Genomic DNA, 17851 nt, shown 5'->3' with positions numbered 1-17851 from the left:
ACACAACACAATATTTGTGTAATAAAACAAAACTATGGGAACATTTTTTCATATATCGAACATAAAGAGAAACAAAATGAACACATTTGCACGCTTTTGATTTTGCAAATAAAGTGACATGCACGAACAAAAATGTGTTGGAAAAAGTGTCCAGTTTTGTTTTGTTTTCCGCTTTTTGTATTTTTTTCTTTTATCCATAGAAAATCATTGAAAATAAAGCATTTGGCATAAATTAAATCATGAACGATATTTTGTTCAATAAACTATTGATTTACCCTTTTGATTCACCTTTTTATTCACTCTTTTTGTGTGTGTGTGTGTGTGTGTGTGCGCGCAACGAATCAATGGGCAAGGCATGATTGCCTAAAATTTCACTGTTATCTTGGGCAAATATTTGATTTTGATGCAAAATAATGCATTGTATATGATTACCCGACTGAGGGGATTAAAACAATATTCACAACGGAAATGCAAACAATATTTTTTCTGTGTGCGCGCGAGCGCATAATTTGATGTTCATTTCCGTCATCACAAGCCAAACGCTCCAACCGATATAAAAACGGTTTTTCAATTTGATTGATTTAATTTTTCCCAATTTTGTTTCAGCCGAATAATGGCAAACGTTATTCATATTAATAAGTGCGTTTGTTTACTTTTGTTATGTTTTTGCTTTTTGTTTTCTTTTTCCATCATATTTTGTGATGTTTTTCCTCTCAATTTACGATATATTATGCGTTTGTTGAATTTTTTTTATATAACAAAAAAAAAAATCTAACTGAACACTATACGTATTTATATTTATCTCAAGCGATTAAATGAAATAATGGCAGAATGCCACGCAAAAGCGATTAATAGACGCGATGTGATTTATTATCGGAATACAACAACAGCCGGGGCTGGTTGTGTTTTTTTTTCACTCTCTTCTGTTTGTTTTCGGCAAATGCCGAATTTGACACCGCGGCAAAACAACGTGAGAAAAAAAAAAAAACATTGAAGAAGTACAAATAGATGAAACAAAAACTGTATGTAATTTATTGTGTGTTTCTTTGCGTCTGTTACTGAACTATTATGTTGTTGAGTGTATGAGTTGATGTTTTCGACATTTTCCTCAAACTTTCTTCCATTCGACAATTCGCAGACGCTGCCGCGATTAATTTCTTTTCAACTCAATTCGGTTGTCTTAATCATAAAATAAATGCTTTAAATGCTTAAAGCTGTGGCGTGGCACGGCACGTAACGGAACAAATTTGTCAGTGATGATGTGGGTCGATGGTTAACTCACCGAGACAGTGCTCGGAAGTAGAAGTCACATTAAAAAAATAAACACACACACACACACACACACACACACACACACACACACAGAGCTTCCCAGAGCCGATGGATTTTACAACAGGTGTCAATTGCTCTTAGTGTCTCAATCTTTGACATAATTTCAGTGGTTTTTTGTTCGCAGGCCGAATTTGATAACATGGATATCAATGATGAATGTGATGATGATTGTTCCAGTGCAATTCGATAAATATAATTTCAATGCTAAGTTTATCTATCATCAAATCATCGACTTTCTTCACCCAGTTTTTCCACTTTCACGCCACTCAATTTACCATATATCTCGACCTAAAACCAGTGATTTTGTTGTTGTTTTCTTCAATATTCTTAACGACGTTTCTAATAAGTTAGCCAAATCCAGTGAGCTGCAGAAGAAAGTCAGAAAATCGAAAGCATTGACCAGTGCAATTTTTCTTCTTCTTCTTCTTCTTTTGTACTTTCCACTAACATTAACCATATACATGCTCAATCTATCTCTTGGCCACACGGTGCCTCATTTGAAAAAAAAAAAAAACGAAGATGGATGATAGAAATTGTGATTATATTCGTCAATTCACGATCGCTCATCAAATAATCACATGTTATCATATTTTCATAAAGTGAAATTCTCATAAATGAATGCGATATTCGAACCCAGGTTCGCGGAGAGAATCAACAGCGCTAAACTAGTAATTTTAATATTGTTTGTTTTTTTCTCGTTTTTTTTTCTTCATAAAAATAAACATACCGTTTGGATCAGGTTTTTGATTTCATTTAGAGCGAACAACGACACTAATGTGCATTTGCGAAACGATCACGGCTATTAGCTCCCAGTTAATCCAGTTTATATGACAATCGATGCATAAATTAGGACCAATCAATCAATTTAATCAATTTAATGTTTGATTCACTTCTTATTCAATCAATTCATTTTAATTTTCAATTTCACTTTTAATGTTTTCCCATCACTGTGTGATATCCATCGGTTTTATACTTTTTGGTCGTCGCCGATGATGATAGTGATCACGATTTTTGTTGCAGAAAAAAATAAATGAACAACTCAGAAGAAAAAAAAACCCGTAGTGATGATTCAGAGTTTTTGGTTAACAGAAGTCATCCTGAGTGAATCAGCTCTTTGATATTTTCATATTGCACAAAACTTAGACTGATTCGACACTTTCTTTTGCCGCGGCTATCACAGTTGCCCACGTCCAAAGCGGCTTATTTAATATAAATCCAGTGGGCCTCCCTTTTTCGTCACCAATGAATGATTCTGCACTTCCGTTTTCAATTCGTGAAAACCAATCACAAAATTCATGCACTTAAAAATTGTCGAATTTTTTTTTATAATTTACGTTCGTTATTGTTCCCAGAGGATCCAATTCAAATATTTTGTCAATTGTTTGTAATGAAAAAATTTGCGGAAAAACAAATTGTGAAAATTCGTAGAAAAGTTCTAAATTTGAACAAAGAAGAAACGGTTGAATTTGACTGAAAATCCAACGTTCCTAATAGTATTTGTTGGAACAGTTCGAACACTGGTCACTTGATCGGTATTTTTGATTTACATCCCGCGTGAGTTTTGGTTTCGCATTGACTGCATGTGCGGCTCAAATCATACTGAAGACATGAGCTTTGTATCAAGCCGAAAAAAGTGAGCAACGATACACAATTTTGTTTTTTCTTCAGCAAATAAATTGCCACTCACTTTCTGCTTCTTTCTTTCAACGTCGTCGTCGTACCGTATTTCTCTTTTGCGAACTGAGTCGTTGCTGTTGGTACGTTTGAATGTTGTTGGTTGTTTTTTTTTTCTGCGTGCTGCTGCGTGTAAGTGGTTCGGGACTGTTGCGAGAGTTTTGCGGTGTGTGTATACTGTATGGTGGTTTTTTTCTTCTCTTGTTCGGTTTCGTTCGTATGAATTTGATGTTTGTTTATTGTTGGAATTGCTAGGGCTTGCAATCACCGCTTATGCTGGGGGTATTTGCAAATTTAGTCTCCATTTCGAATTCACGTCAAAGAGATAAACCACGATCGAGATTCTGGCAATGTCAGTCAATTTAGATACGCGCGATTTGCAGCTCATTTGTATTTATGGATGCTGAACTTTTATTTTGGTCACACACACACACACACACACACACTTCGTTCGACCATGATTCAAGACGATAGCATTTTCTATATCAAAATATCGCCGTTTCCCACACTGACCATGATTATATTTTAATGTAAAATTAATTTTTACTACCACACTAAACTGAATAGACGACCTTGGCGCAAACCACAACGACAACCGATAATACAAACTCGTGTCTCGGAAAATCGTTCCACTTTCAATTTGCGATTCTCTCTCTCTCTCTCTCTCTCTCTCCCTCTCCTCTCTTTGGATTTTAATTTGCATTACGGATTTTCGGTAATTTAGCTTCTAAATCTCGGAACGATGAAGGCTTTCATATCAATAAAAAATCCCAAAATAATAACGAACATACATTCAAATTATTCTAGCACTGGCTTTGATTTGAGTCTCAAATCAGTATTTTGAGATTAACACCAATTTTTTTTCCATCCTATTCCCAATGGCGTATGAGTCGAATTTTCAATGAAAAATCGTCGATTTAAGCACCCACCGATCGAAGCATTTGCCTCAAATCAATGAAAAAATTAAAAACAAAATTGGAGGAAAGAAATAATAACAAATATTGATCGCTTGCTGTTCAGACCATTTAAAAAAAAGTAAGAAAAAAAATTTAAATTGAAATAAATTGAAACGAAATTGTCTTTTAAATGATTCATTAGTATTTTATTTTAGTTCATTTTTTTCATTTTGTTTGAGTTTTGAAAACTAAAAGTAGAAACAACATCGATCTCCATAGTGTCGATCGTTTGTTTGCAATAATAATAAGATTGTTTCAAGTTAAAAAAAAACAATATTTCCTCTCATTTGTCTAGTTGTCTATCTTTGGAGCAATAAACATTAAATAAGACGCTTTTAAGTTCTCTGCCAAGCTTATAAAAATGAAAATATCAAAACAATTTAGTTGATTACATTCAAAGTTATCATTCACTATATTCAATGTTAAATTTCTTTGCTGTTGTTGTCTTTCAATGAAAAATATAGTTTTGTCTTTTTGCAGAAAAAAAAAATGTGTTTCTTGCTTTTTTATCCTATTATTTTTGACACTATACAATTTTTTTTTGTCTATTTTGGAATAAATCCGTCCTAAAAAAACAATGGTATGCCGAAGCACTTTGTAGCATTGTAGGGCTATTTGTGTATGAGCTTTTGTTAATGTTGCATGGAAATATATCGACGTCGGTAATGCAGTCTGTCAACGACAATATTTTCATTAGAAAAGGCTGAACCTAAACCATTGTTTTCATTTCATCATATTTTTTTTTTCTTCTAATTTGTGGCAAACTTCTGATCTTCCATTCATTTTGTGTTCAGTTAAAAAGTGATGTGTGCCACACTGGATGATATTTGGACGTTGGCAAAAAAAAAAAATCAATGTGGGCCGTTTAATATGCACCAATCTAAAATCTATTAAACGAACTCTCTGTAATAATGTGTCGTCTAGTTACGAACTCTTTTCGCCCCAAATACTATTCAATCGATTAGTTCCGTTAATTTATCACATTTGTTATATATTTTGTTAAAAATTAATCCTCTCAATTTTTAGATTGTTTGCGAGACGCAGAAAGAAAATTTGCAACCATTCATTCATCGAAATGGATGATGAGCATGGTGTTGAAATGTTTCAAGAAAAAAATAATAATAATTTCACATGTTTTTTTTTTAAAACTTAAATCCTATTTATCAAACAATTAAATATTCGTGCGACAGAGAAAAAAAAACAAATTATTTAGCTCATCGTTTGCATAATAATTAATTCAATGAATGATTTTCAATTTGTCGGCAGAAATTGAATTTAATGATAGCCGATAAATATTCATCACCAATTGTGTGTGTGTATGTTGATTTTATGGCATTTTCTTTCTGCATTGCAATTAGAATGAATTGTCAGCGGCGGCATTACCGTTGCTCGTATCATTATTACGATTGTGATAGTGCGGTTGACTGCGGGCTCGTCGCATATTTTCTTCGGTAAAATCGAGAATTTTTCGTTGCTTCTTTCGTGTGTGTTGCTTGTGTTTGAAGTAGATTTTCAGCGCTCCCTTAACCACAATGAATGAAAGGCCACCAATTAACGTTCGATGTAGATTATTCTGAATTGATTCGAAAAATACACGACCAACAATTGCCGAAACGGTTGGCATAAATAATGCACCGCAAAATATTCGGGTGGCCGATAATGGATCCGATAAAGCTGGTGTCTGGTTTTGATTTCCGTTGCCATTCTCTTCCGTCTCTTCTCTACAATGAAATCAAAGTGAACAAAATGATATATAGAAGTCACATGACGTCATGATGATGTTGTATGTTTGTGAAATTCGATTGTGAATAACATTTCGATACAACTTACGTAGTTGATGGTAGCACTAGATTCAACAATGGGAATTTCCGAGCGATATTCTGTCGACTTTGGATAAATCGTAACAGCATCTCCTCCCAGCAGATCATACGGCCTAGAACTAAACCAGCTGGTATGGCAGGCAGCCCAATCAATAGCACCAATGGATCAGCTCGCTCCAACATGTCTAGCCCATTTTTATGTCCAAATACTTGTAGTACCTATGAAAATAGATTAGAAATGGCATTTATTACAGTTTTAATAACACAGTTGGCATTTACAGGGAGTTTGAATGCATTTTTGGGCGTAGTTATTCAAAAAATGTCATCAAAAAAATTGGTTTCTTTTTAATTTTGAATTTTCTTCATCACTAATTCACTTACCGTAACTGCACCATATGTGACAGCTGTCCAATACAGTGATCCAACGATAACGCCAGCGGCTAAAAATGGGCTAAGTCGTTTGATTATTGAGTCGACACCTTCTAAAATGCTAACAAATGTGCCCATTTCAGGGAATACAATGATATATTCGCTGCGGCACTGTGGACAATTGACGCGTTTAAAAGCGTTCCCCTTTTGTTTTTCATCGACCCATCGCTGAAGACATGATTGATGCACCCATTTCGTGGTGCCACTGCATTTGCACGGCTGAACCCATGCGGCCATCTGATCATCCTCATCCGTGGCAAAACATACCCAACAATATCGTCCTTCCTCGACTGACTTTTGTGTACCGATCATTTCCAGCATTTGTACTCGTAATTCATTCAAAGCAACGACTTCGCGTTCCCGATCCGATGTTGTTGGGTTGTCGTCTTGTGTTTCGTTTGCATTTGCCGGCCGATCTAATGTTTTAACCAGCGCACTAAGTCCTCTGGCCAGCTCTTCGTCCGATCTGTTTGTCATTGTTTTTCTATGTGTTGTCACCTTTCCACTCACCAAAATCAAAATTTCGCAATGGAAAATTTACGCTTTCAAGTTTCACTTATTGATGCAATTAATATGTTTGCCTTGGTTCGCCCACGATTTTCTGGAATAGAATTTGATCTTTTTGGATTGGCTGCTGCAATTGGGTTTTAATTTTCAAGGTCAGCGATTCAGTTTGACAATTATGCGGAAATAATTATTCAAAACAAATGTTAATAATTTATCACGTAAAAATCCACTTGTTCGGGCAATCAGCGGTCGTCCGATGTGTATTTTTGGCGCGTGGTAAATTGAACTTTTTGACTTCACTCTTGTTTGCTGATTAAATTCAATTTTCATCAATTTCGAAACTAAATTACTTTTTCTTCTCCGATAGTCTATATTTCAAACGAATTGTACACAACAAGCAATGTGTTGTGTACAAAATAGCCCAAATGACCGAAACGGTGTGCACGTCAATCGATGCGGATAATAAGGAAACGAATTGTATGGTGTGTTGATGATGAAAATTAGAATTTTTCGTGAAATTCAATGAAAAAAAAAATATATCGCACACAAAAAAAAATTTTGACGCAATGCCAACCTTGCCTATTCGTGCTCTTTCGACGACGTTGTTATTTCGTTTCACATCGATGTGGTGGTGCGTGATGAACACACTCTTCTTGACAGTTCAAATAATGAGTGTTTGTTTGGGCAATCATTTGTCACATATTCACACGTTGTACGCGAGGCATACACACACAAACACATACACCAGTGACAGTGCGATGGGCGTGTATGCGTGCATGCGATGAATATGGTAGGAGAGAGAGAAGGAGGGAGACAGAGAATGTCTTGGGAACGAGAATGAGTGCGCACACCAATCGACGACGAAAATGGCGCTGTCATCTGTTTCACTGGCACAAATCCCATGCAATTTGACTCGTTTTCTATGAAATCCATCAAATTCTCACCTAATAATACAGCAAGTGTTATGACTTCACCGCGACATTTCATCTTATCAAATGCATTCTAAATTATTCATCATCAAATCAAAATGAATGATTAATAATTAAACAACCAGTTCAATGCCAAAAGTGGAATAATTAGCTAAAGCTAAACCAGAACAAGAAGAAAATATTTAATGAGGAAAACCACTTTTTTTTAATCATTTTTAGTCTACATTTCATTCATTTACTTCGAATATTTTGATAGCATTTAAATCATAGCATAGTTTTAATTATCTGCAGCAAATAAATACAGGCTTAAACGTCATTGGCGTAGTCAGCTGGATTTTTGCGGTGTGATTGGTGGTTTTCATGTTCGGCCCATTCGTACACCAAGTAGCTGATCAAGGCGGCTGTTTTAGAGAAGAAAACGAAAGTAGAAAAAGAATTAGAGGGAAAATTCAATCGTTTGAGATTTCGATCGATGCCCGTTTTGGAAATCAAGTGTTTTTCTTTTCTTGACGGGCGAGCAACTTACGTGGACCCATGTATGGAACATTTTCGGCGAAACGACGGCATGTATTGAGGAAGCCTTGACTGATGATACCTTTCAATGCCTTTTGCTCGAATGGTGAAAGGGTGTATGAAATAACACCGTAGTATTTCCACAAATTTCCGAAACCGTGACCCATCTTTGCTACGAATAACTGAAACCAACGAAAGACCAATCATTTCAAGTTGACTTTTATCACAACACCTCAAACTACCATTACGTAATGTACAATTGATTAACAAAAAAACTGAACATTTGGATTTGCCATTGAAATTCGATGTGCTTTTTCATATTTCATCACTAGCAAACTCCATTTTCTTTCAAATAATTTTGGCCAAATGAAAAATGTTGGATTTGTTTTTTGTGAAAATCGAGAATTTTCACGTAAAACTTACCTTATGAAACAAATACTATTGCTGTACACTGTTTGACAATCAATGCTGGAAGGTTCTGTCAATAGTAGTTCTTCATGTGGTACCCGAACAATGCGATAAATTACCACGAGATGGAACTATCATCAGATTTCGAAACATGAACAATGAAACAAAACAAATTTTGCAATTAATTGCACAAATCATGGTCAATTTGTTGGAAAAAAAAGTTCAAAAATGAAGAAAAAATGAAAAAGAAAAAAACGAAGAAAAGAATTTTCAAATCGAAATTCGAACAATAGGAAAATAAAAAAAAAGCATTCGAAATTTGATTCGAACATTGACAACCCCGTATAGATGTCGACTTCATCCAACTTTTCATATGTCATGTACATAACCAAAGAGCAAAACATTCGCAAGTCGTTTTCCGATTGAATCCAATTTTGTTGTGATTTTCTTTGATGAAAAGAATCGATTCATTCAAAAAGTGAGAGAGATTTTTTTCTGTTGGACAATGTCAACCCGATGGTATCCAATCTATAAGCGTGGCAATCCACAGTTGCGTGTATTTATGACAGATTTCTGGATGAAAATGGTGCGAAATGATCAGAAACCAACACCGCCATCAAATGTGGTCACTTTTCACTGTTCGCTGGAGATGACCAAACACGATATTAAGAATTATTTAACCAAAATCTACAACATTCCCGTGGTGGATGTGCGAACCGAAGTGCGACTTGGTGAATTCTACAAAGATATCTACAAGAAATACGTGAAGAAGAAGGACGACTACCGGGTGGCCATTGTGACTATGGTAAATATTGTTGTCTTTAGATCTGTGTACGAGATTGCTTCAGATCAAAATTAGTTCAAGATTGTCCCAGAATCGTCGATATTAAGCAATGTAATATCTCTTTCCAGCCAAGCAATGTGTCATTTGAGTTCCCGGTGATTTTCGACAAAGATAAACAAGCAGAAGAATTGAGCAAAGCAAAGAAACAACTCCGAGATCAGGCCGATGAACACAAAAAGTTCCTTAAACGTAATGAAGACAGCCGAGGCTCACCGCCATGGTTTTCAATTTAAAATAATTTAGTAGGCCGTTTCTTTTGAAATGTTAAAGTTTTTTTTTCTGGTCAATGTAAAATAAAACACAGCAGCAATTTTAGTGAAGAATAAACAATTTCATATTTAAATCTTATCAATGGTGGTATGCGTCTTAGTGTTATTCATTGTATCGTCTAGTTTGACAGAGACAATGGTCGTATAGCCCTCATAACTTTGATTATCATCCGTTTTCTGTGCGTTAATCCGTTCAATGGCCACGGCACGATCCAACGAATGGCGTTGCATGTATATGGCGAGGGTCCATTCGGGTATCAGCAGCTCCAAGAATAAAGTATCATAGCAAATCTCACCGAACTCGCCGATTTTCACGAATTTATCGAATAAAATGTCTAACATGACTGCAAAAAAAGGAGAAAGATGGCTAGTTTATTGATTTGAAAACACTTTGCACTAGGTTTGGATGAACACATGCGAGATATGGTTGGAAATATACCTGAAAACTGATCGGTTGTCACAAGAGACAGCATATCAATATGGTTGTAATCGTCTGATTTACGCACGGTTGCATCAGTTTGTTTCAAGTAATCAAGGAATAGATTCGAAACAACTGCATAATGGTCATCGAATGATTTCCATAATTCATCATCAGTCAGTGATTTTAAGTCCCTGAAATAAATCATTCATTTTAAACATTTTTTTTTTTGTCAATTCAGCTCGCTGACCCAATTTTCCATTACCGTTCTTCTAACTTAATAATTTCTGGTGCTGCCGGTGGTGATGACTTTTTCTTTGGCTTGACTTTCTTGACCTTTTGATTTTCGGCCGGTTTTTCAAACCATTCACTTTCATTTGCAACAGACTGTGCTTTGGGCTTGGGCTTTTTTGTGGTTTTATCTTTTGTCTTTGATTTTCCCGTTTTTTTTCCTGTATTTTTTTGCTTCAGTTTTTTCGATTTGTTCAGGCGATTGACATCATCAGGTGGTTTCAGGAGTCGAATTCGTGGATTGAACTGTGATGACTTGCGATCATTGCTGGAACGTGGTGTGGTCGTAAGTCGATTGGTTACACGTTTTGCCACCTTTGGATCTGGAATGGCGAATGTTTCACGTACTTCATTTTCGATTTCTTTCAGTGCCACGCTGTGATTACGCGCAAGCGGCGTGCTGCTGCTCGAGCACATGAATAAATCATTTTGGTCGCTATGAATTTTGCTGGGTGTTATTTTCGTGGGCTGCACTTCATTGGCCGCAATTGAACTATGTTTTCGCTTATTGCGTACCATATGGTTTTGAATCAGATCACCATTCTCATCGAATTGCAGTAGTGGCAATCGAACGCAGCATTCTCGCAACTTGATCGATTGGCCACTATCGTTACCATTCGTTAGTTTCGACACATTCAAACTGTGTGCACTTGTATCAGTCGTTTTCTTTCGCTCCGCTGTCTTCTTTCGAACTGGTGATTTTGCCGGTGTATCAGGAATCATAAATTTATCTACATTTGATCGTAGCACTACTCTAACTTTAATCACAAACGGAAATACTAAATCAAAATCTAACGACGACAATAGCTTCGAGTACAGCGATGCATCCATATCCTCCCAATGGATATGCAGTTCAAAATTTGTACCATCAATCTGTCGTACCGCGTCGGTTGGCTGCCTGAATGGATTTTCCACATATTTTCCCACCGGTGCACTCAAATCACCCAAAATCGTATGCCAATCGTTCAAGCTCATGAATTTAAATAATTTTTTAAAAAAGTGCAAAGAAATAATAAAAATGATGATATTGATTATAAAAATAAGAATTGAATTGATTATTATTTACATGTATATGTTAATTTATTTATCGTTTACTTACTTCATGAATTTATTGAGCGAACAGTTTCCTGTATACGTTCCAATCGCACTGGTGTCATTACACTCAAAATCAAAATGATACACCAAATAGTTGTCGGAATGCTGAAAAATGAATGAAATTCGTAAAGAATATCGTATACACTAATTTAGCATGAAATTGGAAAAAGTGCGATGCAAACCTTCGTGAACTCAATAATCTGCGTCATTTTTACCAATCATAAAATAACAACGTACAAAAAAAAAATACCGGAGCGAATGACAGCACAAACTGCACTGAATGTCTACGTATAACTGTCACCGACGAGGGGTTTGTTTATGTTTGAAATTTCAGACGTTTGACAAATGAGTGCGCCATCGATTGCATTGCCTAGGAAACAAACGTTTGCACTGAACAAATAGGAGAAAATTGTTTCTTTTTTGCTTTCAAACACTAATCATCGATAAATGTTCAACTGATGACAATAATTATACCACATTATCTGACAATATCGCCTCAAAATGTTTTGTCACAGTCGAAATAATTGCGAAAAAAAAAAATTTCAACACAAAATATAAGCAAATTTTAAACTGATTTTGTTTATTTTTCAAATTATAAAAGATTAGAAATTTTTCTAATCGAAACAGGGTGCGAATAAAATATTCGAAAAATTCGCTTGATATGACGCTAATGAAAAAAAAAAACTAATTTCGCATAGACTAATTGAAGAAGAGAAGAGACAACAGCTAATTTACCATACCTAATACATCGAACAGCTTTTCATGTTTTTTGTATTGAAATTTTTCAAAGAAAAAGGCAAGCTAATTGCTTGTGATCCCAATTGAGAGAAGATATGTTCAACTAATACTTTTCGCCGGTGTCATTCAGAGCGGGCGATTTAAACATGGCATATCGATACAATTAATTGATTATAAGTCAACACACCTCATTAGTTTTACCAATATATTGGTCGTTCGTTAAGAGGGATACTATCACCAAATCGAACCATTCATACTGTTTATCAATTCAATTCTGAGGAAAAAATAATAGCAGTTCGAAATAGCATCAGATGATTTGATGGAATGTCTGGATTTAGTTTTCTACTTTTGGTTTCATTATTCAATTTATTCCAAGACGTGAGCAAAAAACTGTTTAGATTTTCATTTTTTATTCTCTTCGAAATAGTTTTTTTCGTAGCAATAAAAAATAAATGCTCACGTGAATTTGGCAGTCATTACAAAATAATAAAATAATTGTGAATATTCGCATCGACAGCCAATTTTCGCTGTGATTTGAAAATGGCGCGAATATTTCAATATTTGACAACTGGTGTCGCTTGATAAACGTTAAGTTGGCTATGCGATATCAATGTATCAAATTGGATTGATGAGAATAGATCAGATCGAATTTTCAAGATGAAAATAAGTCTGCAGGTGGTATCTAAGTTTTTGTAAAAAGTGTTTATATATTGTTTGAATCAATAATATGAAAGTAATAATTGGAGTACGCAATTTGACAGGCTTTGTTATGCGCTAAATCTATCACGCTGAATAAATTCATGCGATAAATGTGATGCGCTCGCTTTGCGGTGAACGAAGTGTGTTGCTCTTCAGTTTTTCACGCATGAACATTCATGCTTTGCAGTGAACGCATCGCTAAGCGGTAGTGAAGAGCAACAGACCTCGTACACCGCAAAGCGAGCGCATCACATTTATCACATAAATTTATCGCATAAATTTATTCAGCGTGATGGATTTAGCGCATAACAAAGCCTGCAATTTGAAATAAAACAATGCATATGAAAGTAGAAGTTCGGTCATTTTAAAAATGTATTTTTATTTGTATCCTCCTTTACAATTACAATTGCTAACAAATCACGGTAACTTTGAAAGTGCTATTATAAAAATCAAACACCGCAAAATACTAGCCCAACATTTCATATGGCATTTTACTGAGGTTTCGGCGCAAATTGAATGACTCCGTATTCACCCGTTAACATCCACATTTCGTCCGATTCGAACAATTTCTTCGCTTTTTCTTCGGATAGCTCACAAATCAATTCAACTTTAGTCGTTCGTAATGAGCAAACATTCGTTGGACGAAAAGCGCCGAGCACTTCAGTGAAACGCGAGTCATACGGCCAATTTTTGTCTGCAAAAAGTTTACGATAATTTAGGTCACCTTTGATTATGACCATGTGGCTCGTTTCAAGCAGAGCATACAATTTTGGTGCAATGGTTGGCATCGCTTGAAATTCATACGGGCTTGACCAAAAGTGAGTCGTCCACCTGAGTTCGATTCGATTTGTTGCCACATGTTGTTGCAATCGTTGTCCAAACGCTTGTATAGCCGGTACATTGCTTTCAGCGAATTGTCTGATGGTCCAATGGAAGTCACGGTATGTCACGTCTGATACAAACCATGGAATGGCCTTACAATGGAATCGAACTTTATTCGCGAGATTGTAGTACAGAACGAAATCGGCGAGCAAGAAATCGGTAAACAATTCATAGCCAGCATTATCCATGACAACGTCGATGGCACATGATTTTGGACCGGACTGCAAACAATTCCAAATGTCACGCGATCGATCGACTAGTAAATATGATTCAAACGATTCTATATCAACAAATGGATTACTCGATTTCTTCTCCCCAATGCTACTTATTAATGTTAAATCGTCTCGATTACTCCATAAATTCACCTAAAAATGTTATAGTGTTATTTTGCATTGTCATGCACACAACCAAACACTCGTGCAATGATGCGCCAGCTGTTACCGCTTGTCGGAGTAACATTTTAGTGCGATTGTTTGAAATGTAAATGCACACAACACACCCATCTTTGATGGCAGTCGGTGCATCATCACACATGCATTGCATAATTGATCTAATTCATGCCATCTTACCCGCAACAATTTGTAGAAAAATCGTTCAAGCTCATTTATTGAGGATTCATCAGATGTTGCATGTTTAGAATAGAATTCGGCCGTTTGTTCAATCACTGTAGAGATCGCATTCATCGACGTATCGAATGCACTGTCCTTTTGTTTTTGGAAATAATCATAACTCTTCAAGGTGCTACTGAAAAATTGTAAACAAAAACATTTCAACGAGTTTTTATGAATATTTCATCATTTATTATGTAAATTAGACTCACGTTTTTCCGAAAATCGACTTCAAGCGACGATATACATAGCAATAAGCGTAAATCCATCTGGTGGTAAAATAAGTATTATTTTCGCCAAGCTGCCCAATGAACGTGTTCCAAACATCATTATCAACCTCTAATCGAAATAAAACAAAAATTGTTGAGATTGAACAACAAATTTTAAAATCGTTCAAACAAGAGCTTTATATAAATCATCAAACTGATTATTGCTTTTTGCTCACACAAATCCGAACGCAAATCACAAAAGATGTCACACTTAGTGACAATTGCCACTCGCTTTTCGAAGCAAAATGCGAAAATATCGAATTTCTTCAAATCGTTCAATATCATTCAACAAATTATAATATATTCAGCCAGAGCTTGGCGGTGTTAAATAAAATAAAAAAAATAAAATAAAATCAGAAAAAAATATCGAAACATCAAAGAAACTGGAGATAACTATTGTTCTTCTGTAAAATGTAAAAAGAAATGAATATACCATCATCATCCAACGGTGTTAGCTGTTTGTCAGTTAGTAATTCATGTTTAAGCTGCAAAATATTGGCAATAGCTTCCTCAATATCGGCTTTCGTTTGCTATGGATGAAATTTTTTTCAATCATTCAAAAAAGTATTTGTTCCTGTAACTACATATTTTTAATGGTCGAGTATTTACCTCTCCACTGAAGATTTTGGCTATTTCATCTTTATCGTGAGCTAATCGATCAATCAATTTTGTTAAAAGGTTTGGCAAATTCTCCGTAAATACTTGATATGCGGCACTTCTATTGACACCAAAGACATTTATGACAGATTGCATAGATTTCTTGATTTTTATTTTACAAAAATACAATGATCACAAACATACGTTTTTGGATGGCTTATTAGTATCCCAGCATATCGACGACGCATACTGTATAATACAGTGTCGTACGCAGCAACAACATACACACTTCGGTCGAGCCATTGCTCTGCGGCTGTGCGTAGCAACGCTGTAACATTGTATTATACAGTATGCGTCGTCGATATGCTGAGATGCTAAGCCATCCAAAAACGTATGTTTGAATGATCAAAATGAATGTTCAAATGATCAATATTACTCTGAACATTATCCTCATTGATCAACTTACCGTTTATATTTTGCGGCAAACGTTGCATTGACTGGGGTTGCTTCATCAATAATAACATCGATTCCACTCATTATTTAGAATTTTTTTTGATGATTTCTTTCACTCAAATTATAAACACAGCGCAGACAAATTCACTTCTGACAGAGATTGAAGAATGCAATTAATTTTTTCATAAAAATTGCGTCGAATTATTGATGTTTAATTAAGTGGATTGTTACTGACTTTGACTTTGACTTTGACAAATATGAATCAAACTTGAATGAGGCGAGGCTATTTAACAGGCGACAATTATTTATAGATAAAGATAACACTTTGTTTGTGCATTTGTCACCAAGGCTTCTGTATTTTGAACATTTATACTTAGAACAGCTACGTCGCTGATCTAGCACATGATCTTACATCCGTAAGGCAAACTTTTCTACACGATACATTTCAGTTATAGACTTTCAAACGTAGCAAATTTTTTACCGTATTTTTGGATACAGCGTACACCGTACAGTTTATCACGCACCCATCCTACGACATCCAAATAACGCTAGATTTCGCATTTTTGGGAGTTCGAAAATCGAAAAAAAACGCATTTTCATGGGGTCAAAAAATCTGGAGCGATCGCAATACTTTTCTTACACGACATAGTCGTGTTAAATAAAGTTGGTTTTGCGACAAATTTGAATAATCAAAACATAACAAATGAAAATGCGATTAAGCTTATGAATTTTTAGCTCACTAATTTATTCTGTAGATTTTGGGAGTTTATTATTCTGATCGAACGAAATAGACCATTGTGAACTAAAACAGCTTGCACATTTTCGAAAAAATTTATCTGGTTTTACTAGGAATTCATCTGATCATTTTTGGAAATATATTCGACCGTTTTAGACAAGTTTGATGAATCCATTTTTCTCTGCTCAATCTAGACTTTTCTCTGACCTTTTTTCGAATTTATCTGGCCAATCTGCTCAAATTGTCATTCTTGTCGAGCCAAATTAGAAAGTCTTCGGTTCAATTTAGACTCTATCTGACTATTTTGGATTTATCCGTAAACTTTTGTATCATACATAGCAGGTATAAGAAAATTCCCACCAATTGGATATGCAATTCAAAATGTATACCATTAATTTGTCGTACCACGTCTGTTGGCTTGCTGTCTGAAGGGATTGCAATACCTAGGTAAGAAACGTTTGCACCGAACAAATGGGAGAAATTTGTTTCTGCATTGTTTTCAAATTGTAATCATCGAGTAATGTACTACTGATGACAATAATTGTAGCAAAATTGTGAAAATATCGTCTCAAAATATTTTGTCTCCGTCGAAATAATTGCAAAAAATACAATTTTAACTCAAAATATAAACAACATTTGAACCGGCAATTTGTTTACAGTTTGTGACATCTTTTTTCTTTCAAATGATAAAAAGAAGAAAGGAGACAACAGCTTATTTACCATATCTAATACATCGAACAGCTTTTCATGTGTCTATATTGAAATGTATCAAAGAAAAAGGCAAGCTAATTACTTGTGGTCCCAATTGAGAGAAGATATGTTCAACTAATGCTTTTCGCCGGTGTCATTGAGAACGGGGCATATCGATATAATTATTTGATATAAGTCAACACATCTCATTAGTTTTACTAATACATTGATCGTTCGTTAAGAGGTAGACGTTCACCAAATCGAAATATTTATACTGTTCATCAATCCAATTCTGAGGAAGAAATAAACGATTTGATCGAATGTTTGGATTTAATTTTCTACCTTTGGTTTCATTATTCAATTCGTTCCAAGACATGAAGAAAAAAACCGTTTGGATTTTCATTGTTTATTCTTTTTTCTATTGGAAATAGTTTTTTGAAGCAATGAAAAATAAATTTCCAAGTGAATTCGGCAATATCGAATATTTGGCAGTCATTAGTAATGACTCTTTACAAAATAATAAAATAATTGTGAATATTCGAATCGAAAGCCAATTTTCGCTGTAATTCGAAAATGGCGCCACATTTGAATGTCAACGTTCCTAATGAAATGTCACAATTTTGCGAAAATTCGTTGTTTTTTCCATAGAATTTTCGTATGATTCTCTTTGAAAATGGTCTAAAGGTGAGTTAAA

The 17851-nt window shown here is 35.1% G+C and overlaps 6 protein-coding genes across 12 annotated transcripts in view; 1 reads left to right on the top strand and 5 right to left on the bottom strand.

Moving 5' to 3' along the window:
* LOC129576376 (mucin-2-like) overlaps positions 1 to 3112 on the bottom strand; it is a 39400-nt gene extending 36288 nt beyond the window's left edge. For 2 of the 4 annotated variants that reach the window (XM_055461366.1, XM_055461367.1), the window contains exon 1: positions 2060 to 3101. The gene's annotated coding sequence lies outside the window, so the exon portion shown is untranslated. Of the gene's footprint in view, positions 1 to 2059 lie in introns of all 4 variants that reach the window. The other 2 variants (XM_055461369.1, XM_055461364.1) reach the window with 2 other exon arrangements.
* Positions 3113 to 4086: 974 nt separating this feature from the next.
* LOC129576370 (E3 ubiquitin-protein ligase MARCHF5-like) lies at positions 4087 to 7387 on the bottom strand. Of its 2 annotated transcripts, none has more exons than XM_055461356.1 (4): positions 7293 to 7387; positions 6164 to 6812; positions 5793 to 6001; positions 4087 to 5683 (listed from the first exon to the last, which is right to left on the bottom strand). In XM_055461356.1, exons 2-4 carry the CDS (start codon positions 6686 to 6688, stop codon positions 5317 to 5319), a joined length of 1101 nt encoding a protein of 366 aa, XP_055317331.1. In that variant the 5' UTR covers positions 6689 to 6812; positions 7293 to 7387; the 3' UTR covers positions 4087 to 5316. The 2 variants fall into 2 exon arrangements, with proteins under 2 accessions (XP_055317331.1, XP_055317330.1); XM_055461355.1 differs by having other exon boundaries at positions 7069 to 7374.
* A 440-nt stretch (positions 7388 to 7827) lies between these two features.
* The window catches only part of LOC129576375 (cytochrome b-c1 complex subunit 8), a 250305-nt gene continuing 240281 nt past the window's right edge, over positions 7828 to 17851 (bottom strand). Inside the window, exons 1-3 of one of the 2 annotated variants that reach the window (XM_055461362.1) lie at positions 8584 to 8667; positions 8174 to 8342; positions 7828 to 8048 (exon numbers count right to left, since the gene is read on the bottom strand). In XM_055461362.1, coding sequence (XP_055317337.1) covers positions 7954 to 8048; positions 8174 to 8327 — 249 coding nt within the window. In that variant the 5' untranslated portion in view covers positions 8328 to 8342; positions 8584 to 8667 and the 3' untranslated portion in view covers positions 7828 to 7953. Of the gene's footprint in view, positions 8049 to 8173; positions 8343 to 8583; positions 8668 to 17851 lie in introns of those variants that run through there. The other variant, XM_055461363.1, reaches the window with a different exon arrangement.
* LOC129576374 (probable 39S ribosomal protein L23, mitochondrial) lies at positions 8938 to 9760 on the top strand. Its single transcript, XM_055461361.1, has 2 exons — positions 8938 to 9373; positions 9481 to 9760. The coding sequence occupies exons 1-2, from the start codon at positions 9074 to 9076 to the stop codon at positions 9643 to 9645; spliced, it is 465 nt and encodes a 154-aa protein (XP_055317336.1). The 5' UTR covers positions 8938 to 9073; the 3' UTR covers positions 9646 to 9760.
* On the bottom strand, positions 9723 to 12027 carry LOC129576367 (uncharacterized). The gene is made up of 5 exons (XM_055461351.1): positions 11668 to 12027; positions 11490 to 11590; positions 10365 to 11360; positions 10121 to 10293; positions 9723 to 10025 (listed from the first exon to the last, which is right to left on the bottom strand). Exons 1-5 carry the CDS (start codon positions 11692 to 11694, stop codon positions 9751 to 9753), a joined length of 1572 nt encoding a protein of 523 aa, XP_055317326.1. The 5' UTR covers positions 11695 to 12027; the 3' UTR covers positions 9723 to 9750.
* Positions 13265 to 16106, bottom strand: LOC129576368 (damage-control phosphatase ARMT1-like). 2 transcript variants are annotated; one of them, XM_055461352.1, is made up of 6 exons: positions 15745 to 16106; positions 15291 to 15399; positions 15115 to 15211; positions 14625 to 14751; positions 14374 to 14548; positions 13265 to 14169 (listed from the first exon to the last, which is right to left on the bottom strand). In XM_055461352.1, exons 1-6 carry the CDS (start codon positions 15813 to 15815, stop codon positions 13414 to 13416), a joined length of 1335 nt encoding a protein of 444 aa, XP_055317327.1. In that variant the 5' UTR covers positions 15816 to 16106; the 3' UTR covers positions 13265 to 13413. The 2 variants fall into 2 exon arrangements, with proteins under 2 accessions (XP_055317327.1, XP_055317328.1); XM_055461353.1 differs by having other exon boundaries at positions 14374 to 14545; positions 15745 to 16015.

Source organism: Sitodiplosis mosellana, unplaced genomic scaffold, assembly GCF_009176505.1.
Source record: "Sitodiplosis mosellana isolate CC-2019 unplaced genomic scaffold, AAFC_SMos_1.0 Smas_scaffold_6181, whole genome shotgun sequence".
Taxonomy (NCBI): domain Eukaryota; kingdom Metazoa; phylum Arthropoda; class Insecta; order Diptera; family Cecidomyiidae; genus Sitodiplosis; species Sitodiplosis mosellana.
The sequence above is the reverse complement of the archived record's forward strand: the minus strand, read 5'-3'. Positions and strand labels throughout refer to the sequence as shown.